Source organism: Bos mutus, chromosome 16, assembly GCF_027580195.1.
Source record: "Bos mutus isolate GX-2022 chromosome 16, NWIPB_WYAK_1.1, whole genome shotgun sequence".
Classification (NCBI taxonomy): domain Eukaryota; kingdom Metazoa; phylum Chordata; class Mammalia; order Artiodactyla; family Bovidae; genus Bos; species Bos mutus.
Window position 1 is genome coordinate 180544 of NC_091632.1, and position 16708 is coordinate 197251.

At 50.6% G+C, this 16708-nt stretch overlaps 1 protein-coding gene across 1 annotated transcript in view; it reads left to right on the forward strand.

Moving 5' to 3' along the window:
* PPFIA4 (PTPRF interacting protein alpha 4) overlaps nucleotides 1-16708 on the forward strand; it is a 52352-nt gene that overhangs the window by 23987 nt on the left and 11657 nt on the right. The window contains exons 10-25 of the mRNA XM_070384510.1: nucleotides 931-1014; nucleotides 1437-1568; nucleotides 1892-1954; nucleotides 2831-2922; nucleotides 4514-4622; nucleotides 6152-6360; nucleotides 7811-8051; nucleotides 8502-8537; nucleotides 8757-8890; nucleotides 9194-9360; nucleotides 11141-11237; nucleotides 11722-11803; nucleotides 12353-12553; nucleotides 13220-13282; nucleotides 13867-13893; nucleotides 15653-15828. Coding sequence (XP_070240611.1) covers nucleotides 931-1014; nucleotides 1437-1568; nucleotides 1892-1954; nucleotides 2831-2922; nucleotides 4514-4622; nucleotides 6152-6360; nucleotides 7811-8051; nucleotides 8502-8537; nucleotides 8757-8890; nucleotides 9194-9360; nucleotides 11141-11237; nucleotides 11722-11803; nucleotides 12353-12553; nucleotides 13220-13282; nucleotides 13867-13893; nucleotides 15653-15828 — 1913 coding nt within the window. The remainder of the gene's footprint in view (nucleotides 1-930; nucleotides 1015-1436; nucleotides 1569-1891; nucleotides 1955-2830; nucleotides 2923-4513; nucleotides 4623-6151; nucleotides 6361-7810; nucleotides 8052-8501; nucleotides 8538-8756; nucleotides 8891-9193; nucleotides 9361-11140; nucleotides 11238-11721; nucleotides 11804-12352; nucleotides 12554-13219; nucleotides 13283-13866; nucleotides 13894-15652; nucleotides 15829-16708) is intronic.

Consider the following 16708-nt stretch of genomic DNA (forward strand, 5'->3'; position numbering starts at 1 on the left):
TGGGTGTCTCTGTCATTATCTCTGTGATGAAGTCATCATCTCTATAATGATGGGGTTGAACTTGGTGATCTCTAAGCTTTTCAGGAAATATCCCCTAGGAATGAAGAACAGAGTTTAAAGTCCAGCAGAAGATATTGTGTGTGCGATCCTGAGCAGTCAGGTTTCATCACTCCAAAAACTGACCACAAGGGCTAGACTGAAGTGATTAATGTGTTCAGGAAGTCATTGTAGAAGGACTTTTAGAAGGGATTTCCTGACTATAAGATGTGTAATAATATTGAATACCTTGTCAAAAGAGACAGTGAGGTCCCCATCTTTGACGATGCATGAACAGAAGGGGAGACCACTCTACCAGGGCTGGTTTAACAGCAAAAGTAATCACTGTGGCTAGTATTTGTTGAGTGCTCATTGAGTCCTAAGTGTTTACCATGGATTATGACCTTTGGTCCTTGCAAAAGGCATAGATACTGTTATCACAGTGGAGGAGACAAAGGCTCATAGAGGTTCAGTAACTTGCCCAACATCACACAGCTGGGACGGGAGGGAGCCAGGATTTGAACTCCGGCTGGAGTCCGTGCTCCTATCTAGAGGCACAGAGATTTATGGTAGCTCATACTTTCAAGTGGCATTCTTTCTGGAGGCATGAGAATTTACAGTCTCTTGAGCTGCCAGCTCTGAGATAGTGCAAGGTTAGCCTTGAGCAGGAAGGAGGAGGTGTGGGTGGGCGAATCCGGCAGGGGTTGGGGTACGTGGGAAGAATGGCAGTGGTGGGGACACAATGCTCCGCTATGGTAGGTGGAGAGCTTGGCTTCACTTTTCCCTGAGGCCCTAATTCCCAAAGACTCCTGTGGCACCGGGGAGCATGGGATGCAAGGTCTGAGCAGGAGGAAGGATGATCTACAAGCTACACCGACCCATTCCTACCTCCAGGCTGAAGAGCGACATGGCAACACTGAGGAGCACCTCCGACAGCTGGAGGGACAGCTGGAGGAGAAGAACCAAGAGCTGGCGCGGGTGAGAACACCAGACAGGACTCTTTGGCGCCCCTCTCTGCCCCAGGGTGGTACCGCAGGATGGTCTGTGAACAGGGAAAGGAGGAGACTGGGAGCTGGACAAGGACCTAACTAGGACAGAGACAGACACATGGAGGAGCTGGGGGCGTGGGCAGGAGCACTGGAGAGAGGGGCCCCAGAGGATGGAAGTGGCCAGGTGGGCGCAGAACCACAGTAGGAACAGGTGCTTCCCTGCGGTTGTAGAGGGAGGGCCCAGGGGACCAGTGAGGCTGGGGTTGTAGAGGGAGGCCGTGGGGCTGTGGAGGGAGGGCCACGGGGGCCTGTGACGCCGGGGCTGTGGAGGAAGGGCCGTGGGGGCCTGTGAGGCTGGGGCTGTGGAGGGAGGGCCGTGGGGACCTGCTGTCAGGCAGGCTGCATTTGCAGGTGCGCCAGCGGGAGAGGATGAATGAAGCCCACAACAAGCGCCTGTCAGACACGGTGGACCGGCTGCTTATCGAGGCGAAGGAGCGCCTGCAGCTCCACCTCAGGGAGCGCATGGTGGCCCTGGAGGAGAAGGTGCTGCGGACCACTGTTGGTGGTCAGGTTACTGGGAGGAACAGAGCTGGTGGAAATGGGGGGGGTGGGGAGGGCAAAGGTGTGGGGAGAGCCCCGCGAGCAGGTGGGATGGGGCTGCAGCAGTGGGCTGTGGACCGGAGAGAAGGGAAAGAGCAGCTAGGGGATGAGGGGTGGTGGTTTGGGGGTCAGGTGGGCAAGGAGCGGCTGAACTGGAGAGCAGGCCGAGCGCAGATGGTCCTGGGAGGGGACGGCGTGGCCAGAGCTGGAGTTGGAGTCAGGGCAGGGAGAGGGAGGCTTCTTGGCTCACAGCTGATCTCCCCCAGAACACGTTGATCCAAGAGCTGGAGACCTCCCAGCGGCAGATTGAAGAGCAGCACCATCACAAGGTACCCAGTTGCTGGCCAGCCCTGCCAGCCTGGGAGGGCTGAGCTTGCTGTGTGGAAAGAACACACCTGTGTTTCACGTAGCTGCTCTCAAACCCAGCACTGTGCTAGCCAGTTTGTTAGTCCGTGTTCACATGTTACCCCACTAATCCTCACTAAAGCCTGTCACAGTGGATGTATCACCACCCACCTGTAAAGAAGAAACTGAGCCATAAGCTTAGGGCAGAGAGTGGGTAGCAGAGAGACAGGGCCCAATGAAGGACTTGACAAAATGATTTGGTGGGGCTTCCCAGGTGGCGCTCGTGGTAAAGAACCCACCTGCCAATGCAGGGGACATAAGAGACGGGTTCAGTCCCTGGGTGAAGATCCCCTGGAGGAGGGCATCCCACTCCAGGATTCTTCTCTGGAGAACCCTATGGACAGAGGAGCCTGCTAGGCTGCAAAGAGTTGGACATGACTGAAGCAACTGGGCATGCAAGCACACGAACCTGGTGAAGCTCTTGCTTTCTGGAGATCTGGGGAGGATTGCCACTGTGTGCCCCGGCAATGTCTGTGAGGCCTGGGAGTTCGTGCGGGCCCCTCTGCTACCCGGCCTTATGTGCCATGCCTTTGTCGGCAGGGAGGGCTCAGCAGACCTGTTCTGCTCGAGTCCTTCCAGACAGAGCCCTCTTCTGGCCCTGCCCTGCCAACTCTTCTACTCACTTTCCAGCTGGACCTCTTCTCTTCTGGTGTCATCTGTGGTCTTGGCCTTGGGCCCCTGGGTTTGGACTTTGCAGTGCATTCTTCTGCTTCTCCCCAACTCTGCTGTTCTCTGTGTCCTTTTATCCCCTTTCTTCCCTACCCTTGCTGCTATCCCTACTATGGGTCTGCCTGGCACAGGGCCGCCTGTCTGAAGAGATTGAGAAACTGCGCCAAGAGGTGGACCAACTGAAGGGTCGAGGAGGACCATTTGTGGATGGCATCCACTCCAGGTATGCTCAGGAGGCAGGCACGCTGGGACGGGGTCCTGGATGGCCCTGGATGGACCCTGGGGGAGGAGACTTCCTCCCAACAAAAGACTGCTCAGGACCTCAGGGCCCTCCTCCTATTCAGGGTGGAACACTGAGGTTTAGAAAACTTGGTAAAGTCATCCAGCTTACTCGGGCAGTTTAAAAGGGAGCACCTGTCCTCTGAAGGATGCTGAGAGCCAATAGACCACAGCATGATCCTTCCCCACTGTCATGAAACACAGGGCATGATTCCTGCTTCCTTGACAGAGGGCATGTTGTTGAGAGGGGTCTACTGAATTACATGCCCACCTGTGTCCCACAGGGCCTGCTCATGGGGAGTATCTGGTTCACTCTAGTTCTTTTGAGATAACTTAGTTAGGGCTCTGAACATAATGCTAGAATTAGGCCCATGTTTTAGAGAACTTCTGGGTTTTTCTTCATATTTTCTGAAGCATTTGGTATTGAACTCAGACATCAAGCCTGCACTCAATTCTCTGCCCAGAGAGGCAGGGTGATGATTGAGGAGACTGAAGTGGATGATGCTACTCAAGGTTCATGGCTTCTGGATATATTCTGTACAAACCAAAATGTCTTAGATCAGAACTCATTAGGTTCCCTATAGTCATGCTCTTGTTGTATCAGGGGAATAGGGATCAGTTTTTTTGAAGAGAGAGAAAAGTAAATGTGTGTATATATATGTGCAGAGAGGTAGCATAGGACATAAATTAGGAAAAGAGATGTTGAAGAGAAGTCTGTAGGTTTCTAGAGTGGTAGACACTTGGGTACCAATTTCAAGTTTATTAGGAATTATTGTATAGGAGTGTGGAGGGAAGCATCTTCCCAGGTGGCACAGTGGGTAAAGAATCAGCCTGCCAATGCAGGAGATGCAAGTTCAGTTCCTGGGTCTAGAAGATCCCCTGGAGAAAGAAATGGCAACCCAATCCAATGTTCTTGCCTGGGAAATTCTATGGACAGTGGAGCCTGGTAGGCTACAGTCCATGGAGTCACAAAGAGTTGGACACGACTGAGCTACAGAGCACATATGGAGAGAAGCAGAGAATAGAGACAGGAAATTGTAGTTGGAATTCCTCCTACTCCTCCGTTCCTGTAGAATGCTAAGAAGAGACCAACCCCCTACCCCAATCAAAAAGACAGCCCTGAGCACACCGAGCTATGTGGCATTGCTTTCCTTAGTGACTGAGGATTCTTGGCTTTGACTATAGAGGTACTGACCCCATCATAGAGCTGGAACTGAGTTGCGGAGAAAAGTGGCAGTGAGGATAAGCAGGAACTCCCCTCTCCCTCCAGATACCTTGTGTACTGTTTGAAGGTTCTTCTTGTATTAAATGAAAAGCTACCTGCCTAGAACTTACTCACCTGGATCATTCTCATTCCTGAAGCACCAGAGAATAAACCTAATCTCTTGCTTACATGGAAACCTTTAAATCATTTACAAAAGTCATGTCCTTCTCTTCTCCAAGCTGAAGAGCCCTTAACTCTTTGGGGCCAGTGGGTGTGAGCTGGGGCTGTCAGACCTCAGGGCTCACCTTTTCTCCTCCATCCACCACTCCAGGGCGTACACGAGCAGTGCAGCGGATGTGCGGTTCTCCCTGAGCACGACTGCCCACGCATCTCAAGGTCTGCGCCGTTGTCACTCAGCACGGCGGGAACCGCCTGCCGAGGTAAGGGGGTGGAGGGGTGAGTGTGGATGGGTCTCCCCAGGGGAATTTGGGGTCAGTTCAGCCACGTGTCTGGCTCTGGTTTCACAGACAGCTGGTGTGCGGGGCACATCCTCCCCCTACCCTCCCCCATGTCAGTGACAGCTGCAGCCTCGGGGTTAAGGCCGTCATCAGCTACAACAGCTGTGTTTCGCCTTGACCTCCTGATGGGCAAGAGGTAGGGGCTGGTGGGTGGCCAGCCAGTCCCTGAGGCCCCACTGAAGCCTGTGCACGTGTGCCTGGGTGTTTTAGTGGTGGGGGTGGGGGAAGTAGGGCCAAGATGGAATTGGCAAGCTCTCTGAAACAAAAGCTGTGGTTTATGGGGGAGGTGAGGGCGGGATAACAGGTTAACTGACCCTTGGGATGGCTCCTGCAGTTTCCTGAGAAGCATGTAGTTTCTGTGGGGTCTGCCTAGGAAGCTGAGAGGAAACAGGAAAGATTAGGGGCAGAAAAGGACTGACTTCAGTCTTTTGGGGAAGTCTGATTCCTTCCTAGGCTCATAATTGTTAACCATGCTCTGTCTTGAACGCAGGTTCCCTACATGCTCTAGGGCGCTAGAAGATAGAGGTAGAGAAAAGGAGGGAACTCCTATCTGATGGGGAAGGATTCATCTCCGCCCTTAGGGGAACCCCTAAGGCGGGGAGTTGACGTCTGAAATCATCTCTTTTTCTCTCTCCCCTCTCTCCTTGTCCTCCTTCTGTTTATAACAACACAGCAGCTGCCCAGGAGCTCAATCTAAAGGCTGCAGGAGTGAGAAAAGAGCCCTGGGGGGTTTGGGACACAGAAGATAGAGTTAGAGATGGGCTCTTCCCTTTTCTTCCCCGATCTCACTCTCCCAGCCCAGTTCTGTGCTCTTTGCACTTCTAGGCCTTTGTCTACCAAAGAGGTTTGTAGGACGATTTCTGAGAAGCTGCCTCCTCTGACGGTTGACCAGAGGGTTCTGTAATGTGCTAAAAGTCTGTGAGACACAAGACAGTTAGGCCTGCTTGGTTTTCTCTTGTTCACTTTACCTTTTGTGTGCATAGAAATGGATAGACTTTACATAATACTTACTTGGTGCCAGACACTGTGCTAAGTGCCTTACATGCATTTCCTAATTTAATCCTCAGAGCTAACTATGAGGTAGATACTGTTACTGTTCCCACTTTACAGATGAAGAAACTAAGGCACAGAGAGGTTAAACAGCTCTTTCATAGCTGGGACTTGGTGGAGCCAGCATTCAAAGCAAGGCAGTTTCTGGAATCTTTTCCTAAGTATTCTGCTCTCTGCCTCCTTGAGTTTGGGTAGTGTTTCTTAGACTTTAACATACAAGTAAGTTATCCAGGAATTTTGTTAGAAGGCAGAGTCTGAATTACTGGTCTGGGATGGTACCTGAGATTTAGCGTTTCCAACAACCTCCCGGGAAATGTCAGTGCTGCTGCTGTAGGTGGGGAGGGTCCTGCTCCTCAGCCATCGCGTGCGTCTCACCCACCTCTCTATCCTTCCCTGCTAAGGACTGGGAGCCATCTCCACTGCCTGCGCTGCTGGTCCCGACAGCCACCCCTGCCTTTGACAGTGACCGTGAGATCTCTGATGTGGATGAGGATGAACCAGGGGGTCTGGTGGGCTCCATGGACGTTGTCTCCCCCAGCAGCCACTCAGATGCCCAGACCCTGGCCATGATGCTGCAGGAGCAGCTGGATGCTATCAACGAGGAGATCAGGTTAGGGCAGGGGTGGAGGGCCTGGGAGGTTCCTTGAAGGACAGAGGCTCTTTGTGTTTGAACACTGCAGGAGAGATTCTATATGTGTTTGCTTGTCTCTTACAGCTGCACCTTGAGTGCCATCGTCTAGGGACCCTGTGTGGGGATCAGGCAAGGTTCTGGCACAACGCTGATGGAGAGGGGCAGGACTTCAGATTGACTTCTCAGGCTTCATTTTTCCTCCCAGGTCTTCGGAGGCTGTGTTCCTGACCTCCTACAGCTAAACACAATCACTTTTGTGTAGTTCCCACATACTGAGGCCAACTCAGGGTGAGAGCTTTTGTCAGTCTTATCACAGTCACTGGAGGAGACAGCATTATTTCCATTTTACAGACAAGGAAACAAATAAGATAGATTAAATGATTTGCCCAAAGCAGTGCAGTAAGTGGCAGAGCCAGGATTCAAAATTTTCTAAACTCCGTGCACTGTGTCATGCCTTCCATCCTTCATGAAGCATCAGACAGAAACCACTGGCAGGGAATGTTATCAAAATCTACCCTTTACTCCATTTTTATAGAGAGTTTATTAACGTTTGTGACAAATGGCAAAGGAAAGTCCAAAGCAAAGAACGTTAGTGCTTTACAGGGCTGTAGGGGTCATCTGGTTCAGTGGTTCCCACACTTTTGGATTGCACAGACAAGCTAAAAAGAAAATACTACACAGACACACACACACACAGAGAAGGGTACTAACATAGTACTGCCAACTTTCATTCTGCAAAATGAAACAGTAAAGAAATTACCGTCTCCTGTCATAACCATTCTATCAAAGAAAGGATATTTTAATATCCCTGAAGTTGGAAAGATATGCTCTGAGAATAAAGATAGGTCCTACTTCTAAAGGATAGTTGACGTCGTTACATTTGTGTGTGTGTGTGTGTGTGTGTGTGTGAGTGTGCGTACACACATTTCTCTCTGAGTGCCTCCCCCATACACATAACATTATCACTACTACTCTAATTTTTCTGTGGAACAGGGAACATTCCATCAGGGATCAGCATCAATTAAAGGTTCTGTGTTTGAGAACTACTGACTTAGACCACTCCTGACATTGGGTATATTGGGAAACTGAGGCCCTATAGATAGTGGTAGGTCAAGCATTCTAACTTCCGGGAAGGTTTATATTCCACTGACTGACTTGCCTCCTTTCCTAGCAACTGCTTTTGTTAAACTAGGGAGTTTTGTTACGTTAGGCCAGTTAACTAGACAGAAAATTGCTAAGTTGTAGTGGGATAGAACCAGCTGTGCCCACAAGGCCTTGTATGTCCCTGCAATGCCCCCGAACACTGGGATACACCTGAGCATCACCTTGTACCCTGGGTCACTGGGTGGTGACTCAGGCAGTGCCCACACGTGCCTCCTGCCAGTCCTCTCTGGGCTAACAGTGAGGCCCGATTTTGCCTACCTCCCAGGATGATCCAGGAAGAGAAGGAGTCCACAGAGCTCCGTGCAGAGGAGCTGGAAACGCGAGTGACTAGTGGCAGCATGGAGGCCCTAGACCTGACCCAGCTGCACAAACGCGGTTCCATCCCCACCTCTCTGACCGCCCTGTCCCTGGCCAGCGCGTCCCCTCCACTCAGCGGCCGTGCCACACCTAAGCTTACCTCCCGCAGTGCTGCCCAGGACCTGGATCGGATGGGGGTCATGACCTTGGTGAGAGACTTGGGGCAGTTGATGAACAACCTTGTCATCACTAGGCTCTGCTTCAGGGTTGACCGAGGGGAATTGACTGCAGGGCTCACTCTCAGTTGGGTCACAGCATTTTCTTCTTATGATGTGTATAGACCTTGGCACGCCAGGTTACCAGCACATCGTTCTGGGTTTGGGAAGAGCTACGTGGTTACTTTCTTGCCCTGTCCCCTTGGATAATGCTTAAGAAACTCACCCAGCCCCCACACGTCTTTCTGTCTTTCAGAGGAAGCCCTGATTTATTTTTTTTTCAAGCCAGTTTTTTGTTGGTTTGTTTTGCTGTGATATTCTCTTCAGGTCTGTATAAGGTGCTGAGTCCTATCTTCTCATCCTAAGACCACTGGGTTCCCCTTAGGGTAGACGTTCAAGCATCCAAAAGGTGAGTCCAAGCTCACCCTCCACTCTCTCTTCCAGCCCAGTGACTTAAGAAAGCATAGGAGGAAGCTGCTGGTGAGTGCTGCCTGATGACCCAGGTACTAACAGGTTAATTTTCCCCCACCTTTCCCTTTCAATTTCTCCCCCGTGGGCCCTTGAGTCTGAGTCTGAACTCTGAGAAGCCCCGGCAGGGCCTCCCCTCTGCCGCTCTCTACGCCCCTCCGCCTATCTGGGCTGGGTCAGCAAGCCCCCGCTCTCTCCCTCTACCCCCTGACGGCTCCACTGTCTGTTCAGTCACCAGTGTCTTGGGAAGAGAACCGAGAGGATAAAGCCACCATAAAATGTGAGACTTCTCCTCCTTCCTCACCCAGGACACTGCAGCTAGAAAAGCTTGGCCTCCCTGCCCTGAGCCAGGAAGAAGGCAAGAGGTAAATGGAGCAGACCCCATCTCAAGCCTCTCCGTCCCCAAGTTTACCTCGTCCCTCTCTCTGCCTCTGAACAGGCTGAACCTTACCTGTCCCAGGTGTCTGAACATCTCACTTCTCTTTGAAACACCATGAGAGAAGGACATTTCCATGTCTCTTTTGGTCCCGTGCTCTGATCATACCCCCCTTACCCTTTCAATCCTGACATTTACTGTAAGTTCTTCCTGAAGTCTAGTTCCCATCTCTCATGCTGTAATTTAAGTATATTTCTTTTCATCCCACCCCGTCCTGGCTGTCATCCTGTAGTGCTTTGGAGGATCCAGGGAGCAACCCCAGCAGCAGCAACAGCAGCCAGGACTCCTTGCACAAGGGTGCCAAGCGCAAGGGCATCAAATCATCCATCGGCCGCCTGTTTGGGAAGAAGGAGAAAGGCAGGCTGATCCAGCCGAGCCGGGATGGACCCACAGGCCATGGTCTCTGTCTAACCCTAGTAAATGGGTGTGAGTAGGGGAGGAGCAGGAGGGTGTCCTTGGATCCAGCCTTGTCTGCCAGGGACCAGGGGGCAGAAGCCACAGACACCGAGATTCCGCTCCAGAGAAGCACTTTTCTGTCAGAGCTGTTTCACAGCTGGAAGGGCTGCTTCATGAGGTGGTAGTTCCTGCCATGAGAAGTGTCAGGCATCAGATGAATGGCTGTTTATTTGGTATGCTGTAGAAGGGCTTCCTGTATCAAGTGTGAGGTTGGACCTCTGAGGTTTCTTCCCGTTTGGAGGTTTTCTAGTGTACTGTGCTCAGGACCTTCAGGAGAAATTTTTTGGATGTTTTTTTCTCCTAGGAGAGTCACTTGTTAATTCCTAGTATACCTTGCCTCCAAGACTCAAAATATCCTAATGCCTAATCATAACTTGGTAGACACTGTAGTCAAGTAAGTACTTGGGGAAGGGTAGCATTATTAACAGCTCTATGATAATATAAAGTTCCAGTGTGTGCTTGACATGTGGTAGGCACACCGTAAACGTGAGCTGTCTTCCTGTCCTTCCCCTGTTCCTTCTTTCCTTTCTTCCTTTCCCTCCCTTCCTCCTTTCGTTGCCCTCATCTATCCAGTTATTGGCTCAACAGACATTTATTAACTACTGTAGTAAAGCAAGGCTTCGTAATAGGTATCAGAGCAGTAGTCATTCCTTCAAGGAGTTCAGTTTCTAATGAAAAAGAAAAAGAGATGATTCCAAAACAATATTAAAATAGCAATATGCTCTGGGTGCTTCTGGAACTCAGAGGTCAGTTATGGAGCATTGGGAATGACAGGAGTGACTTTCTCTGCTGGGCAACACCAGGGCAGAAGCTTGAAGGCTAAGTGGGAATTAGCCAAGAAGAAGCATTTGTGTGTGAAAGGGGGACGGGGTGGGTATGAGAGTTTGGTGCACAGGGAAGGGTGTGGGAGAAATGGAAGAGGTGGGTTTAGATCCTAGGCTGGGGCGAGCTCACAGAGGCCTTGCAAAATACGTTGTGGAGCCAGCCACAGACGGGAGGGGCCAGGGCTGAGGAGGTCTGGCAGTGCAAGAGGCATCTTGTGTTGGAGCCTTATGATTTCCTATGTTCCCCACACCATGTTGGCACCTAAACCTAAAACAGCATTGCAGATTGATTTCTGGATTACCCTCTGCCCCCTGTATACTTGTGAGGAGTGACTGGGACTTAAATGAATTCTACAATGCTGCCCCTGCCATGAACTCTGGCATCAGTTCAGGAGATCCTTAAGATGACAGAGCCATGCATGTTCCATTTTGTGATTTGTGCAAGTGAGTGGCCCTGAGAAAGGGGCCCAGACACACATCTCTGAGCATGCCTGTTTCCCCACACCAGCCCAGGCCACGCTAATCCTGGCTGAGCCCAAAGCCCAGTCTGGCTTTCCAAGTTTCCTTCACAGCTTGGTCTGGAGGAGGGACAAGTTCTGCTAGGATTCTGCTGCTGTTAGGGTGGAACAACTTCTAGCCATCTGGCTGGAAAACATTTACAGAGCTGGGGCCCCCACGGGAAGGCTCTTTGGGCTTGGGGGTGACCCACTTGATGCCACTGTGGGACCGCCGGGTTGTAGGGATGTTGTGTGGAGGCTCCAGGAAGAATGGGTGGTCCCCTCAGGCCTGCAGGCTCTCCTGTGCTGAGGCGCGTCCTGCTGGTCTGCTCTCCAGTCCTGACCCAGGCCATGGGAGGAGAAGCAGAGGACCTAGCTGATACGCTGTCTCTTCCATTCTAGTTGTACTACTAACAGACTCTGAGCTCGGTCTGCAGGAGCCCATGGTGCCTGGCAAGCTGGGAACCCAGGCAGAAAAGGACCGAAGGCTGAAGAAGAAGTAAGAACCACAGGCTAGGCTCTGCCAAGGTGGGGTCCAGCCCTTCACTCACTGTCGTGCCCCAGGACTGCCATGGGGCTGAGCTCAGGCAGTCAGAGCCCAGCAAGGCCCTTTCTGAACTGAGTTGGCCTGGTCTAAGTGGGGGCTGGGAGATTGTTCTTAGGATGACCTGAGCAAGAAGGAGACAAGGGCGCTTTGGGAGAAGGAGACAAGTGTGCTATGACCCAGCACCTGGGATCTCTGACAGAGCAGACAAAAATGTCTGTGCAAACAAACTGAAAGCCCTCACCTCTGGGAATGGAGAGGTGTTGCTCCCCATGGCTTCGTGTTACACTGTTTCAGGCATAGAGCAAAGGTGGCAGTCCTGTGGTGAGGAGCTGGGGTAGTGGGAGCCCACATCTTGGCAGAGCCCATGGTCCCTGAGAGTAAGCATGGTTGACAAAGAAAAAAGGACTAGTAAATCTGTTGTTGTTCTTCCTGAAAGACACCAGCTGCTTGAAGATGCCCGGAGAAAAGGAATGCCCTTTGCCCAGTGGGACGGCCCTACTGTGGTCTCCTGGCTAGAGGTAAACCTGGGCAAAGGGAGTCCAAGTCTACTCGGGTCTGGTGGGAAGGATGAGTGAGAAAGGATAAGGACTCCTTAGGCACAGGGGTGGCATTTCTAAAATTTTCCCCGCATGTTTCTCCCCTGCGAAGTGCACAGTGCCATATCTAGCACTTAGCCAACACCCCCTTTTCCCAAACATACACACCTGTTACTTTGGAGGACATAATGGATATTATATTCTGATGTCTCTCAGGTGGCTAAGTCTGGGAATTAATCATCATTGAGCCATAAGACTTTCACAGGTGGTTTCACTTTTCCTATAGCTATCCCCAGGAGCTGATCACCCACGCTGTGTTGGTAAAATCCCTTCACCTTCCCAGGCCTCAGAGTTTCCTGTTAAATGAGAAAAAGCATTTGGTGATGGTCATTTCCACATGTCTAAATTCCTCTGCTCTGCATTTGCTATTCTGGGACCATGGATGAGGCCTGACCATTGCCTCTCAGTATTGAGTGAAGCCCAGATCTTGGGGAAGGGTCTGAATTTACCCTCTGTGCCTCGTATCTGCAGCTCTGGGTGGGGATGCCTGCTTGGTACGTGGCAGCCTGCCGGGCTAACGTCAAGAGTGGCGCCATCATGTCAGCCCTATCGGACACAGAGATCCAGCGAGAAATTGGCATCAGCAATGCCCTGCACCGGCTCAAGCTCCGGCTGGCCATCCAGGAGATGGTGTCGCTGACCAGCCCCTCTGCCCCGCCCACCTCCAGGACTGTGAGTGGCCTCTCCCTCACCTAGAATATTTTCAGAAGCCCCAGAATAGTGTCTGCAAAGTTTCCCATGGGTCATTGGGAAGAGGATAGCATTGAGTCCTGTCCCTTCCTGTCCCCACAGAGGGTTCCACCTGGCCTCCAAGAGGTGGTAGCACTGATTCAGCAGGATCTCAGCAGGTGTAATTCCCTGCCTCCCACATACTGCCCATGAGCTCCATCTCCCCAGTTCTCCCTCTGCCAGGAATTCTAGATCTTTGGGCAGAGTTTGCAAACAGGGCCTTTGTGGGAAGCAGAGGAAATAGGGCATTTGTAAATTCTGGCCCTCCAACCTCTCCAGAAGAATGTAAACCTGTCCATAGAGGCCCAGAGGAAATCTTTCACTGTAGTCCATCTCTGTGATTGGGTTAGTCCGTATACCAGATTCACGCCATTTATTCATATTCATTCAGAAAAATTTGCTGAGTACTTCTGTGTGCCAGACACCGTGCTAAGCAGTGCAGACACGGTAATAAAAGAGAGCTGCTCAGAGCTAGACTGCAGAATTCTGGGCTGGGCCTGTGATGGGACTTGGGGAAGGCAGCTCTGTCCTTGTCCTGGAGGCTCTCAGCCTGATAGGGAGCCTAGGCACCCCAGCACAGGACCAGCTAGGTTTCTTCTCTGCCTGCAGTCTTCTGGGAATGTCTGGGTCACCCACGAAGAGATGGAAACTCTGGCAACGTCCACTAAAACAGTGAGTCAGGCCCTGGGTCCTGGGTCTGGGGTTAGGACTGATGACTTGCATGAGGATGAGGGGAAGGTTATAGGAAGGCAAAGGGGGTTGCAGCTGATACAGTATAAGCTTGGGATCCCTGCTGTTTGATGGAGTTCTGCTCTCAGAGTGGTGAGTTGGTGGGAGAGAAGTGAGAATGGAAACAGTTCGTGGGGGTGGGGGTGCATCCCAGGGGGCTCACAGGCTCACGCTAGGCTCCTAATGTACTGCAGAGAAGAGGAGGGCTTGGGAACATCTTGCCCAGCTACAGACATGAAGCCAGTCTTTGCCCTTGCGCTGGATCCTTGGGGAAGGAACAGGGAGGGTGATGAGGACCTGGGAACTTGGCTGCCTGTGATTCTGCCACACACACATTTGATCCCCGTTCACTGCAAACCCAGGCATGTGCACCACCTTCTGTGCCGAAACCATCCCAGCAAGCTTTCCCTAGTCACCCATCCCGCTGCTGGGGTGTCTGCTCTTTCCTCCTGATGGGGCCTTGGGTGGAGGCTGCCAGGTTTCTTGATTTTGCCTCTTTCCCCCTGACATGCTGCACTTGTTCCCAGGACAGTGAGGAGGGCAGCTGGGCTCAGGTAAGACCCTGTCCCCTTGTTCAGAACCAACTCGCAGCAGTTTGGGGTGGTGTTCTCCCAGCAGGTTTGCTCCTGGAGGACTCTGAGCCCTGGTCTTTTAGGTCCCTCTTCACACGAAGAGCCCTGGGCACAGGTTTCTCCTCTGCTGAAGCCCTGCCTCATTCCTTCCTCAGTCCCCTTTCATTACCTCTGGTTTTTACCATGGCAGGTGAGGACCCTTGGATGGCTGTGCCCCCAGCATGCCTGCCTCTTCCCCTCAGTTTGACACTCTTCCCAGGAGTATTGAGATCATTTGTATGAATCCTCTTCCTCTTCCTGACCCTCTCGGGGGTACCCCTGGCGAGCTTAGCAAAGGGCTTTCATTCATTCACTTAACAAGGATTTATTGAGCAGCTACTAGGTATTAGGCCTTGCTCTACAGAAGTAAGCAATCTTAGCCCTCCTGAGGTTTATATTCTAGTGGAGAGATAGACAGTAAACAAATAAATGGACAGTATGGCAGATAGATATAAGTGCCATGAATTAAAATGAAGCACAGAGCAGCACTGTTTATACTTACTGGGCAACAGCAGCAGTAGTAGACTGGACTGATCAGGTACAGTATATTGTCATAGTAAAATACTATTCAGCAGAGGAAATAAATGACTCGCACATATAATGTAACGTGAAAGCTATAAGTCCCAAAAGATTTTCTATTAAAACTCTCAACCAAGCAAATGTAATTATATTATTTAAAGAAGTACGCATCAGTGACCATAAGAACCAATAAAACATTTTCTCAAGAAGGGGAATGATAGAAAACTCAGGAGAGGTTTTTCCTCTCGAGGGAGCAGGGCACAAGCTGGGGAAGACACAGGGATGGAGGCCACAGTGGATGACATTCAGAGATGTTAACTTCATCTTTATGCTTCACAATGAACATACGCTGCATATATTTTATATGTATGAACTATTTTTTAAAAGATAAGATAAAATATTCAGTTCTAAAAAAATCAGATTAGGTAAAGAAAGAGAGTGATGGAGGGTTGCCATTAAAATTCTTTTTAAGGATAGATGGTCAGAGATGTCCCTGCCTGCAAGATAGGAGGCAGTGATTAACTGGAGCAGGCCTCTCAGAACCAGACTGGGTAGGGGGTGGTGCACATGCTGTGTTGGGGGTGGGGAGACAGCATACAAAGGACCTAGAGGATTTCTGGAGAGACCACCAAGCCTTAGAGAAGAGCACTGGCTATTCAGGCACAGGTCACCTTACTTCATTTTTTTTTTTACATCTTTAGTCAAACACAATCCCTTGTGGACCATATGAAGACAGTTTCCCAAGAAAGACTGGCTTTCTTAGCCACTCTGCAGGTCCTCTATAAAGCAGCCTGACCCTTGGACTCAGCAGGCTTGTGGCTGACTGGAAATCAGGAAGGCAAGTCTGCCTTACAGCACCACAAATGCCTTTCAAGTTGATGGGAAGGAGTTCCTATTATCTGCTGCCTAGATAGATGCTTCTTTTCATTACTGTAGATAATTGATAAGTGAGTAGAAATACATCATTCCAGGATTTAAAACATTCCATTAAAAATCCCCACCTCCCACTTGACAAACCACTATGTTATACTCAGACATTGTTCCCCAGCCTCTCAGTGAAAGTAAGCTGCGATTTTATTGAATTGCCATGGATGTTGGAGTAAGATTTCTCTCTTCAACAATATGCTAGCTGCAACCTGCTGACACTGCCTTTGCCCCCATCCTCCTCCATCTTGTTCCTCAGACCCTGGTCTATGGGGATATGAACCACGAGTGGATTGGGAACCAGTGGCTCCCCAGCCTGGGGCTCCCCCAGTACCGCAGCTACTTCATGGAGTGCCTCGTGGACGCTCGCATGCTGGATCACCTCACCAAGAAGGACCTGCGGGTCCACCTGAAGATGGTGGACAGCTCCCACCGGTGAGCCAGGCTGGAGCCCACGGCCGCCTCCCAGCACAGGTCTGCCCCAGTTCTGGGGGTCTGTCTCCAGGAATAGAGGCGCTTTTTCTTTACCAGTTTGGGATAGTGACAGATCTCCATTTAGGGAAAGTCAAATCTTTGTCTCCACTGCAATTTGAGGGTTTAGTCCTGAAAGGTTGTTGCTGAATGAAAAGACGCTGGGATTCTTGGCCTCCAGAGGAGAAGAATTCAATCCAGGGCCAGAGACGAGGCTTGATCGCTCAGAGCTTTTGTGTAATAAAGTTTTATTAAAGTATAACGGAGATAGAGAAAGCTTCTGACATAGGCATCAGAAGGGGGCAAAAAGAGTACCCCCCTGTTAGTCTTCAGCTGGATGTTATATAGTCACTAGCAGTCTGTTAATGAAAGAAAGGAATGTCTTAAAACTCAGAATGGCACCAGGCCCCTCATCCATAAGATGCATTTTGGGATAATCTTGGCACCAGATGATTCATCCCGGGCCATAAAACGATTGACTTGAATCTTATAGAAGGGCAGATTGCCATACAAATAGTTTTGTTTACATAGATTAGGGGAACAATGTCTGAGTATAACATACTGGTTTGTCAAGTCCGTTCTGAGCCATTAGGCGGAACCGACTTGAAGACAGAATCTGGGGTAAATGCATAGTACATTAACATAGTTTAAGACAAATATTTCCATAAGAAAAATGCATTGGTTAACTCAAGGTTTGAGAATAGTTAACTTCAGGTGAAACCAGGTGTCATGATGGCAACACAGTATTTTAAGAGAAACCTCCTTTTAAATTTGTATGGAGAAGGCGATGGCACCCCACTCCAGTACTTTTGCCTGGAAAATCCCATGGATGGAGGAGCCTGGT